We start from the raw sequence: 15,185 nt of genomic DNA, 5'->3' as shown, positions 1-15,185 counted from the left end.
ATTATCTTGGAATGACATCCTCTCTCTGCAGATGTTCTGTCAGGCTTTAGAAAATTCTAGAAGTGGACAGAGAAGCGTTATGGTACATGTATTTGCAATATGCACGTCTTTGAAATGAAATCCATTTAGGGACCAAAAGGCATTTCATGTCTTTGCTATACATTTTCACATATTTGCCTTTCCAGAATTCCTTTGAGCAAATCTGTTAGATGTAACCCATCCGTTTCTCCCATCTGAATTCTTTATTACTAAACATTCTTCAGTATGCTCTCACTCCCCTCTGTCAAAGGCGTTTCTCTGGGTCCTCACCCTTCTCATCTCATATGTGAATGCGTATCTTAAACTGAAGCAACAGTCTGCTATGACTTCTCCATAACTTGAAGAACCCGTCTTTGTGGGAAAAAAAGTAGACTTACTAACTTAGAAGGTAAAATGCGCGCAATGTTTCTGAGAATTAAAAACTAAGATAAAAACATAAGCCATGGAAAAAACTTCCAGTGGATCCTTTTCAAAGACTTTATTTTACAGAGAAGGCAACTGAGGTTTAAAGAAAAAATGCGTTAGTTAAACACTAAATAATAAACCTTAAACCTCAGTGGAGCAACACATGGACAGTTCGTTTCTCACTCACTCAGGAGTGTAGTATGGACTTTGGTGGTCTGAGGGTCAGTTTTCTGCTCAGTTATTCAGGGACCCACCACCTTCATCAAGTGGCTCTACGTTTGTCCTAAAAAGGAAAGGAGAGAGGAAGCTGCAAGCTACAATTATCAACTCGTTATCCTTCAGACATAAACTCTTCAGGTCACCTCTGGTCACGTTCTTTGGGATAGAACCATACCCAGATGCAAGCAGAGATGGAGAATGTTGTTCCTATCTTGGTCCTAGTGATGCCTCTACAGGCTGGAGGAGCTAATTAAAGTGTAGTCAACAGCTTGTTGTTTCTGCCACAATGAGTGATTAGCCTAAGACTGTGGATTAATTATGTGTGTGTGTCACATATACATATAATACACACAAACATATATATGTGTGTGTATATATACCTTTTTTAGCATGAGTTGACACATGGGGCTTCTGCCGTTATCAAAAGAGTACAAACTGCCTCTTGTTGCTTTTTCTTAATTGAAGTTGACTACTACTATCTATTTCCCTTCATTTTGCTACCTCCCCCCCGCCTTTCAGTATTATATGAAAATTCTGAAAGAAAGAATTTCAAAGTTTCCAGTGCTTTTAAAGGTAATAGAATACTCAGACCTTAACAATTTTCCTGTGTGAAACTTTTGCCAGACTAAAATAGTTAACTTATGAAAAGTAAATTTAGATTGATACAAAAGAGAAAATAAGCTGATTTTTTTTTTTTTACACAAATGCCCTGAGTCAGGGTGGAAAATAAATGGAAAAGTGGAGGAATTTAGATCCTTTTGTTGTAAATTTAAATATTTTTAATTGTAAAAATAATACAGGCTCATTGCAGAAACTCCAAAATTGAAAGGATTTAAAGAAAAAAGGAAGAATAACTCAAAATCCCATTTCTGATAAATCATCTCTGTAACATTTTTGAGGGTATCTTTGGAAACTTTTTTTGTGACGGGGTGCATATAAATACAATGCAAGTGTAAAATACCTTTAATTATTATATCAAACTACAAAACAGTTCTATAACATTTTTATTTAGTAATATAAGTATGATTACTCATCACCTAATAAAAATCTGCAGCATCATTTTTAATGGTTGAACAGCATTCTATTATTTATTTAACCAGTCCCTACTGTTCAACATTTAGATTATTCCTGTTTTGCTTTGCTAAGCAATGAGACAAGCATCCTTGTTCATGTCTTTGAGCATTTGTTTATTTCCTTAGAATGGACTTCTAGAACTTGAATGGCTGGTTGTCAGTTCTGGTACATACTGACATATTGTCTTCCAGAAAGGTTACCGTGCTTTTTATTTCTACCAAGAATTTAACATCCAGTGTGGTTTCTTACACACACTCATCAGTACCAGTATTATCAATATCAATACCGGTATTATCAAGTTTTTTAAAACTTTGTCATTCTAGTCAGTAAAATATGACACCTGAATTATTTTATTTGTATTTCTTTGATTAATAATAGCAAGGTTGAACATATTTTCATATCTTTATTGGCTGTTAATACTTTTTAGTTTGTGACTTTATGACATCCATTTTTCATCAATGTATAACAGCCTTTTATATATCAATGTGTTTATTTTGTTTGTTGTAAATGCAATTTTTTTCTCTTCATTTATTAATTTTTATTTTGTGTGTGTTGAACTTCTTTAATACTGTCAAGTCTATTCAAAAACCCTTTAATGAACACAACAAATGTGGAAAATCAGTCATTCTCCTGCATTTTGTAATCAATTTATTTCCTTTTGGGCAGTACAGAAATGTAAGTTCTTATTTCATCTTATGGTTGGAAAGAATCTATTCCCTCGGAAAGGGATTATAGTCTCCATGATGCAGTAATGGGAGATTTTATAGGGTAGGCAGGGTCTACAGAAGAAAAAACCCTAAATCACACTCCATTGGTGGTTGCTTTATTTATAAAAATGGCATTTGAGGTTGTGTGACTGCCATCAGGTAAGCAAAATTAATTTTTAGCATGAAGTACTCCTATCAGCAAGAACAGCCTAGGATAGGCTAGCAGTAAGAAGTGAAGGGTTATGGGATTGGGGCATAGCCTCTGTTTCCTCCAATGCAGCTGGAAATTTAAACTCTGGGGCTCCTGCTTGATCCAATCAGCCCAGGTAGTATGTGTTGCCAGGTAGGGTGAATAGACTCAGAAGTACAAGAGCTCATCCTTGGTCCCCTCTGGAAATGAGCAGAGAATACTGTGTCAAGCAGAGGTGATCAGTCCATGGTCTGGAGACTTGGATCTCCTCACGTAGTCCTTAAAGTCAGGGTGAGACAAAATGCCAATACAAATTATATTGATGACAGTATCAATGAGGTGACATTGAGTCCTTTGACCCAACGTGTGTCTGCAGTGTGCCATCCATTAGTAAATGGGCAAAGCCATTTGACAGATCTATCTGATACAATGAATGAATCTGACACTCATATTTTGAAAAACTGAAACTGTATCCATTTGTCAAGAACAGTGGCTACTTGTTCTGCTTTATTCCCCCTGGTAGAACTAGGTAACATTGCAGGCAGTAAGACGTTCCGGCATTTCACCCTGGAGTAGCCCCAAAACTGAAGAAGCTGTCTTATCGGTAGTTAGCTCCTTGTCACCAAGAATGTTAAAGTAGATTTGTATGATTAGCAAATTAAAGAGACTGTAGTGCCTACCACTACTGTATTCACTAAGGCACCCAAGTTATTCTAAAGAAATCCTAATAATGCATTAGGACCGTTTTGAATATTTTTATTTGATTAGCCGTAATCTTCTAGTTATAACATCCATCACCATTTTGACCACTGAAACTTGGCCTTCTTTTCTTACAGCCTAGCCCTGTGGTCTTGGGCTAATCACTAACCTGCTTAGATACAATCTTCTTCTCTATGAAATAGAAACAATATTATATACTTTGAAGGACTGCAGGAAGATGAGCTGTAATGTTTATCAAGTGCCTAGTAAGTAGCCTGGCCCATAATAAATACTTGGCTAATTGTAGATGTTAGTTTCATTTTTAGTTTTATTTCCAAACATTGCTCTTTACTTTTGGAACTCTAAAATTTGTTTTGAGAGTGGAGGACTTGTTGTTTGGATTCCTCCAACACTCTCTGTATATTCTGTACTTCTAGCCCTACATCATTTATATTAATGGAATAAATGATCTTTGGTCTGGTGAGTCCAAGGTGACGAGGAGCTAAGTGGAGGTTCAGTATACACCTGGAAGTATGGATTTTCATGCCCAGTGCAAATGTGGGAAAGGCATTATTCCCACATTATAAAGGGGGTAAAGACCTCCAACTTGAGGAGACTCTGGGTTGAGAGATGAGAGATTTACAGGTACTGTGTTTATCCTACAGGGTACCACAGGGGCTTTTATATTCTGTAGCAAGAATTTGCACCTTATACCCTTGTAGTTAGATGTAAAGCATACCACATAACTAATATCTAGTAAGCATTAGAGTTAGAATAAATACCATTTATTTAACGTTTCCTTTGTGTTAAGCATTTTACAGTTACAACATATGGATGGATACTATATTGTAATGGTTAAGAGTGTAGTTTTTTGAGCTGGATAATCCTGGATTGGAGTCTCATCTTTATTACCTCTTTTTTTTCTGTTTTATTGAGGTATAATTGACAAAATTGTAAGATAGTCAAAGAGTATATCATGATGATTTGATATACATATCTGTTGTAAAAGGATCCTTCCCATCACGTTAATTAATACATCTAACAGCTCATGACACCTTTTTCCTTTTTTTCTTTTTTTGGTGAGAACACTTAAGTTCTATTCTCTCAGAAAATGTTAGTTATACAATACAGTATTATTGACTGTAGTAACTATGTTATACAGTAGATCCTCAGACCTTATTCATCCTGCAGCTGAAAGTTTGTACCCTTTCACCAGTCTTCCCCCTTTTCCCCACCCACACCCCAGCCCCTGGCAACCAGTTTTCTACTCTGTTTCTATGAGTGTGGCTTTTTTTCTTTTTAGATTCCCTATATAAATGATATCATTCGTATTTATCCTGTCTGGCTTATTTCATCAGCATAATGCACTCCTGTTTCATCTATATTGTCACAAATGAAAGGATCTCCTTCATTTTTTTTAAGGCTGAATAATATTCCATTACCTCTTAAATGAGTGACTTTTGGTACATTGTTTACACTTTCTAAGCCTCAGGGTTTCTTTTCTTCTGTTAAAAAAAAAAAATATATATATATATATATATATATATATACACTAACAGGTTATTTTCTGATATGTGGAATGTTTGTTGAATCAACAAATAATTAGTTGAGATCATAAATGTGACACTTAGCACTGTATTAACATTTATTAATACTCTCCCTGTTAATTTCTACAATAAATTGTATAATAAGTAACAATAATAATAGTACTACTAGTAGTTTCAGAAAATGCATAGGATGTGCCAGGCATCATATACTGTACTACCCTCCTTCATGTGTACCACAGGTTACATGTGGATATCATCTTCCACGTTGTTTCCTTTAAAAAAAATTGAAGCTCAGCAAGATTGAGTAGCTTGCTCCAGATGTGAACTCAGGTCTGAATCACTCCACATATAGGTTCTTAATGACTCCATGTCTTTAATTCCACATCTGCATTTGTTTGTTGTTGTTGTTTTTAACTTTCCAAGCATCTGATCTGAAATTCCTTTCTCTTTGGGGAATTTTCCACTTTGTGGGTCTTGGTGTGAAACAGAGCCTTCCTCTCGTTATACAAGCTGAACATGTCAGATACACTGTTTACTCACATGCTCAGTCTCCCTTACAGATGGAAAACAGTCGGGCGACCTCAGGTTGGCCAACTGCACCCCTCTCTTGGATTTTGAATTACAAATAAATGATGTAAAGAAGCAAGGCCAGCAGTGCTGGGTCAACCTCCTGTTTCCTGTTCCTGCTTGGTAGCAAGGCCAGCTAGGACTTATAACATCACTTTGGCCTGATCCTATAATTGCAATAGCATAGCCTTGGCTTTCGGTTGTTTAGTCTGCTTCTAGTTACTGAGACCTAACCATAAACTTCCAAAAGTTTCCTTTTCTGCTCAAATTAGCCGTATCTGGTTCCTGATGATTACAAATAAGACCTTTCCTGATATACAATGGTGACCTACTTATCCAGGCAGATGTAACATCGTCCTGGCAGGGACAGAGGGCAGGCAAGTTCCTTGAACAGCTGAACAAGAAGAAAAAGACCTAAGAAGCAAGAATTGAAGCCAGTTCTGCTTGTGTTATAATTCTACCCGCAGCTGCCTCTGTTTCACAGACCACATGCTAAGGACCATGTCCCTTCCCCTGTAACAGACGAGCAAAGTAGACCCAGGCCTTCCAACCCAGAGACCAGCTGAGCTGTACCGTGGACAATCTAGGATGTGAAAGACTTCACTCAATGTCTTTGTCACTTGACACATTGTTCCTCTCTTTGGGAAGTAGCTTCTTTGTGTGACAAGAATATGCTAAACCAACACTTAAGTGGACAGAGGTGAAAGATGCCAAAATTAGCTACAGAAAAAAAGGCGTAAAGACTTGTATTTTCTGTTATTTGAAGGTGTTAAGACCCCACATAGAATATGAGTCCTTTAAAGGAAAGTTGTGAATGGCCCAGGGAATGTTGAATTTCCATGTGGCAATATGTTCTTGATCAGTCATGATGATGATGATGATGGTAGCATCAGTAGCATTTATCAGTGTTTCCTGGGTGAGAGGCACTTTATCCTAATGACCTTTTATCCCCATGACGACCCTGAAGTAGGAAATACTGTTTCAGCATCTCCAGGGTTTTTCTTTTTCTTTTTTTTTTCATCAGGAATTTACCCTAGATCACAGTTGGGTGGTAGAACGACCAGAACTGGACACTAGCCTTTCCTGAATTCCCAGCGTGTGATCTTAGCAGTTGTATTGCCTGATGCAGAGCCATGTAAATGTTGCCAAAGCAATGAAACGTGTACCTATTTCTAACAGATTCTACCTCAGAAGCTCTGGGTTAAGTGCAGAGCAGTTGAGTGTGATTGTCTTTACAGACAGTAGATAACTTAAGAGAAGTTGTTTAAAAGTATATTTGCATATTGCACTACACTGTCATATCTGTGATTGGTTAGCTATTGAGTAACTAACACAAATCTCAATCCCATCTCTAATCTCATTCATCTCTTGTATGATATTTGACCTAATTGAGGCAGTTTTTTTTGGTTCTTTCCCACAAACACACATCGAACATCCAAAACATGCTTACCATTTGTGAGCATATTCTCTTAGTTATTTAGGAGTTGAGTAAGAGTGAGAGAGAAGGGCTTCCCTGGTGGCGCAGTGGTTGAGTGCTCTGCCTGCCGATGCAGGGGACGCGGGTTCGTGCCCCGGTCCGGGAAGATCCCACATGCCGCAGAGCGGCTGGGCCCGTGAGCCATGGCCACTGAGCTTGCGCGTCCGGAGCCTGTGCTCCGCAACGGGAGAGGCCACAACGGTGAGAGGCCCGCGGACCGCAAAAAAAAAAAAAAAGAGTGAGAGAGAAAAAGACACATAAATATGAAATACGGTCATCATTTTTTTAATATCCTTTATGTTGTTAATCCCTCTTAGCATTTACTGCCATTCACTCATTTGTATTATTTGGGGTATAGCAGTTTATTCACACAGCATTTTTACATATGGCTTATCATTTGTATTCTATTTTAATAACACTAATAATTATAGACTATTGACAAACTCATCAGACCCTACATATTCATTTCAAAACCATGAAAATAAGGTGGAAAATGAGGTGTAAAGTGGAAAACCTATGTGTATGTTTTCATTGGTGGAATGAGGAGCTACCTGAATACCACTCCTTTAGCTTTTCCTTCAAATGGTGCACTTTTTCCTCCATGCATAGGAGTCCCTTCCATTAGGTCAACAGTAGTCTTGAGGGCAAACCTCAGAAGTAGAAACAGGAGAACTTTTCAGTTATGGTAAAATCAAACATATTTTTCTTCAGTAGTGAAAAAAAAATTCTTCATGAGAAGTTCAACCACCGTGAGTTCCATGGTGAAAAACTTTCCACTTATAGATGCAACTTCCCCCAGAATTCTGAGAAATGTCGGTAGTAGAGAGGGGTGTTGCATACACCTGTTTCATTTCCCTCTGACTTTTCCTTCTCCTTTCTCTATTGACATTAAAATCTATAGTGAAAGCACATAGTAAGCAGTCTAGGACAATTGATATGACATTTGATCTAAATCCCCAAAGTCTATTTTAGATGGGGATGCTATGAGAGTCACAGGAGGGGAAAAAATCTAGAATTATTCTTATGTGATCAAATGTACTAAAATAACAAAAGCAAATCTTATTTCTAGCTAATAAAATCACATTCCTTATATGATGTCATATTATGGCAGAAAAGAAATATATGCGTCTATTTTCTTCTATATTAAAACTGCTAAGGAGTGGGGACCAATGAACTAAATCAATTGTTTTGGGTTCAAGTTGTAGTTTTTAGTAGCCATCCTTCTTAGCAAGTTTTCAGAAGCAAATGTAGTTCGTTTACTATCACCACTAAATGTGCAATTGTGTAGATGTGTGGAAAAAAGTATTATCAAATATATATACTTCAAAATGATTTGTGTAAATTTATCTATTCATATTATTATTCTCCCCAAGTGAATCAAAATCTACTATATACTGTGTTTTTCTTCTATAGCTTAAAAGGGGAATGTATGTTGAAACTTATTCAAATATTTATTAGGTGTCTGCTAAGTGCCAGGCACTCTACTAGGCAGTAGAGATGTTGTATTAGAGGTGGAAAATGTCCTTGACCTCCAGAACTGATACTCTTGTAAGAGAAATACTGGGTCAAACTAAGTCAACAGTTTCTTTGCTACAGAGCTTTTTACGAGTCTTGTGAATTATGAGTCTCTGATAAGGAGATGTAGTGGACAACAGATCCCAAATTTATTTGAAATCTTTTCCTTCATGGACTGTCTCATAGGATTTATGATCCACTGAACACACCTTGAGAGACACTAGTATTCTGCAGTGGTTAGTTAATTGTTTTCTATTAAACAACTATATACTGAATCCATGATATTATTATCTGGATTTTTTGGAGGATACAATGATGTACATGGCCACTGTGATGATAAGGGGGTCCAGTTTAGTTAAGAAGAGAAACCACAGGAGTTATAACTTAATGTAACAAAGAAATACACACACATATACATATATTTATATGTAAATTACTAGTTATATAGTATACAATGTCTTCTGAAGAAGATAGAGTTGTTTGTAACTTGGGATCTCACAGGAGGTTTCACAGAGAAGGTAGACCCTGAGCTGGGCGGAATTTCAGTAAGTTAATGTGGTTCTGACCGTACGATAAAATCGGGTATTTGCACTGGTCAATCTGACCTTGATGGAACAGCATTCCATTTGCAGGGAATAGTGTGATCAAACATGCAGTGGTGGAGATTGCCAGCTTGTAATATTCCAGTACCTGGAAAGTGTTGGAACATCTGCTTTCTCCACGGTCTAGAAAAGTGAATCTCGAGTGAAATGCAAGTATAATGGAGGCCAGTGCTCTTTGCTTTGTACACTGCTTTGATTCTACAACATGCAACGATGTAGTGATCTGTTTCAGATTGTCATTATTCGAGAGGGTTCTTAGTAACAGGAGTGGAAAAGGAAGACCTCTCTTCCTGTGTTTCTGCCCTATGCTCTTAAGCCAGAAAAGGTACCAACATCACTGACCTGACCTTGTCTCAGGTATCTATCAGGATCTACTAGAATCATTCTAGTGAAAGGTAACTAGACGTCCAAAGGACTTAAAAGATACACTCTAACCTTTGTATACTTTATATACCTGGTGAAACAAAAATGTCACCTGAGTGGTCCCCTTCCCTAGAAATACCAGTATGTTTTTCCAGTGCATGGCAGAACTTTGCAGGTAAAACTGGGATAAAGGTGAAGAACAGTCTTAAAATTCTAGTCCTTGAACAGCACCTAACACACAACAGGTTTTCAATAATCTTAGCAACAGTATTCACAAATAATGACCATCAGCGTAACTGCTCTTTTGTGCCAAAATACATTACCATATTACTTTTTTTTCCTTCAGCTTTACAACTTGGGTTCTATTATTGTTTCCATTTTACAGATTAGGAAAGTGAGGCTCAGAGATGCTAAGTCACTTGGGCAAGGTCACAGAGCTTGTAAGAGATAAACCTGCACCCTTACTGTTGGATCCTACAAAGCAGACCATAATTTAAGTCCTTCAAAATATACCTCAGAACATTTGAGTAAATTAATGAATAAATCCTCCTAGTCAGACTGACCAGATCATTATATTAGGTTCAGCTCTCAGTGGAGGAAAGTCATAATCATAGTTGGACAGTTAATACAGTAATTTACTTGCTTTGAATTTTCTAAATGATGTTTAGCTGGTAGTTTCATGATGATGACCATCGAATAAAAACAGGCATATTTTGGTGTTTGGAATAAGATCTCATATTGAGTAAAATACATATTGATTCCTAGACCTATATGATGTGAGTAACAGATGACATTGAGATGTCATCTAGAAGTACTCCTGTGCAGTTCATCATGTCAACCCAGCTAATAATTTTAGAATGTTCAGAGTGAATAATATATGCAGCCATAAAGCATATTTCTAATCAATGCAAATAATATTTTTCCTATGCTAAACCCAGAGTTAAGTTATAACACGCATCGTAAGATTAATGGGCCATTTTTTCTTCATCACTTTGCTAAATGACTTAGTCTGGAAACCATTCAGAAGGTTGCGAATTGGAGCTGAGCAGTAGTAGTGAGACTGTGCCTCTGATGATGAAACTATTTCCACCCCGACCCCTACCGCTCCCTTCTTGGGAAAGAAGGCAACATTTCTCCTAGAAAAAGTCACAGGTTCATAAGCTGCCTTGTATAATACGTTTGGAGGAATAGTGTGTCTTTTAAGCAGAGCCTATGTCGGCATATAAAATAATTTTTACCTACCATTTAATGAAATTAACACTCACTTTGAGGCTAGGTCTTTTGCCATTTGACTCCTGGATCACGTCTATGGATATATTTTTTTCTTGAGACGAAGTGTGAACCCAATAGAGTATCCATCATTCAGTCTATCTAGCTGATGTACATCATCTGAAGCACAAGCTCCCTGAGGCCAGGCACTTTATCTGCTCTATCAGTGTAGCCCTGATGCCTAGTGTCTAGCTTTTGGAGATTCTTAATAAACATTTGTACTGAGTAAGGTATGTATATGGTGAGCAAAAGTTGGCTTCCCATTTTACAGTCAAGAGTATCCCACTCATGTTCTGTGAACACTGGATAGCAGAATCTTACTATGTTACTTTTCTGTTCCCTTTGCAAGTTTCCTGAAAGGGCATTCCTGTCCTTAGAATGTCCATCTCCTCCCATCTTCCTGGAGAATAACTCTTCTTTCTTAAATACTTAGCCCCATTATTGACTCTTTAAGATTGAATTTATTACCTCCTTACAAACAGGAAAATGCAGTGCTTTTTTTTTCGACATTTATCACCAGAAAATTATTCTAACACTTGAAATTCTGGACCTAAAATGCCTGGACTAGTGGTTCTCAAAGTCTGGTAACCCAGACCAGCACATCAGCTGCACGTAGGAATTTTTAGAAGTGAAAGTCTTGGGCCCTGCTCCAGACCTACAGACTCGGACACTCTGGGGGTGGGGCCCACTACCTGTTTCAGCAAGCTCTCTTGGTGATGCTGATGCATACTCAAGTTTGAGAGCCACTGCTTAGACCTAGAACTTAAGGTTTAGGCTTTGGACAGATCTGAGTCCTAAACACTACTGAGACACTGGAGTGACCATGAGCAAGTTACTTCTGGGAACCTCTTAGCATCTGTGTGCCTTGCTTAGCTAATAGTGATTTAAATTAATTAGAATAATGCACACGGTGTACTCAAGAGAGTAACCGAAGCATGCTTTATGTTCCATAAATTCTAGCTGTTTACCATTATCACCAATCAGAGCTTACTGACACATCCTGAAGACATTCTTCTAATAAGTGTAATAATGTGGTTTGTAAAATTAACAGCTTAGAAGAGCATATTACGAAGTTCATCAGACAGGGTCTCAGCAGGAAATCAGGGGTACATCAATAAGGATAAATTGAGCCCAATGTAGAGAATCAAGAGATAGTGTAGTGCCCTGGGTTCAGTAAAAGTGTGGCTACTTTATAGGAGATGAAAGAGAAAGGAAGGCTTGCTGGAGAGAGAGTCCTCCCCAAAGATGCTGTGACGCCCCACAGAGAAGCACTATATGTTAGCTGGGGGATGCAGCCAACTCCCAACAATTTGGCAAGAATTAATACCCTAACTTCACTCCCCTCCTTCGTTCCCTACAATCTTCTATTGGTACTCTTCATTGGTGAGCCAAACAGAAGCCAGAGCAAGGACACTTACTAAGATAGGCCATGCAAGCCATCCATATAGAGTTGGGTGGAGAAAGGATGTGGAAGGGCAAATAGGACATATTTCCCGCGGGTGGTGAGCGAGCTGTAAAATCACTCGCCCTTCTAACATCATTGCCATTGCAGGAGCACGGAGGAGCAAGTGGTTAGTTCTGACTTGGCAGATCCAGGAGACTGCAGGACAGAACTGGTATATGAGTTGGGCTTTAAAGGTAGATTTGAATTTTAATGGAGAGTATGGAGTAAGAAATGGTGAAGAAGCAAGGGAAAGGGAGATTCATTGCAAATGGAGAAAAGAAAAGTGGCATAAAGACAAGAAAAGTCAAGACTTACGGAAGAGATAGCAAATACTCTGCGTGTGACTGGAGCAGAGAATGGGTAGACGAAGGCTGGAAGTTAAGATGAAGTCATCCTTGAATAACATTAAAGTTTCCTCCTTTAATCTCAATTTCCACCTTCTACTCCCTTCACTAACATTGGAAAATTAAAAGTGAATTTGACTGGGTTGGTGGCAATGGTAGTATGAAGCAAAGAGAGGAGAATAAGAGTAAAAAATTTAGTAGTACCTTGGTGAAGCTGGGTAAATGATGGGTGGTGGTGTCACGTCAAAGCATGGGCAAGTGATTGTGACAAATATAGGCTTATTTCTTGACTATATGACTTCAGTTAAGGTACTTAAGCCCTCTAGGCTGCAGTCTCCCAACCTGTAAAATGGGGATAAAACCTCGCTTCCTCCAAGGTTTCTGTGAGGATCTAATGAGAAATGGAAGTAAGAGTTGAGTCCAGTAATCAGTTTTTAATACATATAAACTAATGTGAGGATAAGGGTAAGAATACTTGCTATCATTTATTGAATACTTATTATGTGTCCAATATTGTGCTAGTCTATTTACATATCTTTTCTCACTTAGCTTTCTTTTATCTGCCTTTCTATAGGCAAGAGATAACTGATGGCTCAGTTATGAGGAAACGCAGTTGTGAGGAAAATGTCAGAGGGAAAATGTACCAGAAAGTTAATTCCTAATGGATCTGTCAGCCTTAAACAGAGCATGTCTGTGCTAAAATGTGTAAAATATCTGTGCTAAAACTACTCAATTGGACAAGTTTTGATAAAGTATTAACTTAATGAATAGGCATAAACAGCTTGGAGCTTTTTGGAGGGTATGTGGTAATATTAGTATTGGTGTGATGACTTTTCAAAGTTCTATGGTGTATAGAAGTCAAAAAGAAGACCCAGAAAGGGGGAAAACTCTCTCTGAAAGTTACTGGGGAAGTCTGGCTAGTAAGACTCCAAAAGGGAGAATCAGTAAGAGGCCAGGTTATTCATAGGCCTTCTAAGAATGTGTCCATGAGAAATATTTACAATGATTGGATGCCGGAATAAAGGAGAACACTGGCTCCATAAATGGTAACTTATTTTATACAAACAGGCTAATGATAAAAATAATGAAAATCCGATGGATTTTTGAGAGTTTCATTGACCAAACTGAGACAAAAGTACATAACAGCTAGATGCTCATAGTTTTAATCAGTTCACTTTGGAGTCAAGCAAAGATAGCACCTGAAATGGTAAGGGACGTTTATGCAAGGTCACAAAGATTTTTGGTGGTGCATTTGGGATATAAACCCATTTCTGTAAGAATTCTTTCAGAAGTCAAATGTTTGCTTGTCAAAAATAGCATGAACTTACTTCCAGGAAAAGTTCCTAAGAAAAAATAATTTGAGTAATGAAGAACACTGATGTAACAGTTAATTTAAGAACCCAGAAATAGAGGTAAAGAGTAAAGCAATTATGGGTTAAGAGTCTGCATAGGCAGAAGGAGCGGAGCGGCTGCTGCTCAATGGCGGAAAAGCCGCCGGTGTTCTGACCGCTTCGCCCCCCTAGCAGTTGCGGGGGAGTTTCCTGCCGGCGCGGCTGGAGTCTCTGTTTCTCAGGGTTCGGTGGCTGGAAGATGCTCCAGAGAGACGAGGCTGCGGCGGAGGAGGTGGCGGCGGCCGAATCGGCAACGGCGCTAGGGTGGAGAGAAGGCGGCAGCGGCGGCGAGGTGCGGGGCCCAACGGTGTAAACAGCCCCGGAGGCGGCGGAGGCGGTGGCCAAGACCCCGAGGGGTAAGCGGCGGCTGAGCCAGGGTCGCGCCTCCTTTGGAAGCCTGGGCTGAGTGCAGCAGAGGGGTTCTGCGGCGGGCGCGAGCGGACGCCCTAGACCTCGCCTCCCTCCCTCGCCCCAGGTAAGGCCGCTGGGCGCCCCGCCGCAGGGGGAACGGCTCGCGGGCACCGCCGAGGCCCCGGACCGTTTTTGGGGTGCCGCCGAGCTGCGGCCGGGACCTCTCCCCGCTTAATCCTCGCCTCTTTCCCTCGGCCGCGGAGCCCAGAGGAGCGGGACGCCGGGCCTGGCTCCTGGCTAGGCCCCTTCCCCAGCCGCCGCCTCCGCGCTCGGCCGAGGCTGGGAGAGGCTCGGGGCAGGGAATTTTAGTTTGCTCCAAAGCCTGGAAGTAAACTGCTTGTCCCTGTTCTCTGCGAGCATCTCTTTCACCTGTAAGCACTGGGGCTACTCCAGGCGGTAACTCGTCCCTTCCTGGTGCATGCCCGTTTGAAAACACTACCTTTTCCCATCTGTTTCCTCATTAGCTTCTGCCTTCCTCTGCGCTCCATTTCACTTCTTCGTTAAATCTTCTTTCTCGCTCTTCTGTCTACGCGTCTCACCACCTCCTTCCTCCTTAGCGACTTTATTTAAATCGTTTCTCTTTGTCTTCTCAGGAGACTCCGGTCTTCTCTTCCCTGTCTTCCCCAGCAGTCCTTTTCGGATGTCATTCTTTTCAGCGAAGTTCTTAAATGAAACTGCTATCGTCAGTATCCCAAATCTACCAGAGGCCCATTAAGAATAGACTCACCAGCTTTAAGTGGCAGATCAGTTTCTGATTTCACCGAGCCTAACATCCTTTTTAAAAAAATTGTATTATTAAATGTAGAGTGTGGAAATAGCCCTGAAGTTATTTTTAAAATGAAGGGCTCAATGAGTGTTGGAAATAGATATTTCATTTTTTCAAGTTGCATGACCTCTAAGGTCAGATTGAGCAGATCTAGAA

General features: G+C 39.5%; 1 protein-coding gene across 1 annotated transcript in view; it reads left to right on the top strand.

Moving 5' to 3' along the window:
• Positions 1-14,840, top strand: part of LOC309979013 (metabotropic glutamate receptor 7-like) — a gene marked incomplete at its 5' end in the record, with an annotated part of 37,988 nt that extends 23,148 nt beyond the window's left edge. Inside the window, one exon of the mRNA XM_082865831.1 lies at positions 14,035-14,840. Coding sequence (XP_082721957.1) covers positions 14,035-14,212 — 178 coding nt within the window. The 3' untranslated portion in view covers positions 14,213-14,840. The remainder of the gene's footprint in view (positions 1-14,034) is intronic.
• Positions 14,841-15,185: the final 345 nt, after the last annotated feature.

Source organism: Leucopleurus acutus (genome assembly GCF_964270905.1).
Source record: "Leucopleurus acutus genome assembly, contig: HAP1_SCAFFOLD_830, whole genome shotgun sequence".
In the NCBI taxonomy this organism is placed as follows: Eukaryota; Metazoa; Chordata; class Mammalia; order Artiodactyla; family Delphinidae; genus Leucopleurus; species Leucopleurus acutus.
Note: the sequence above shows the minus strand (reverse complement) of the source record. Positions and strands in the feature narration are given on the sequence as shown.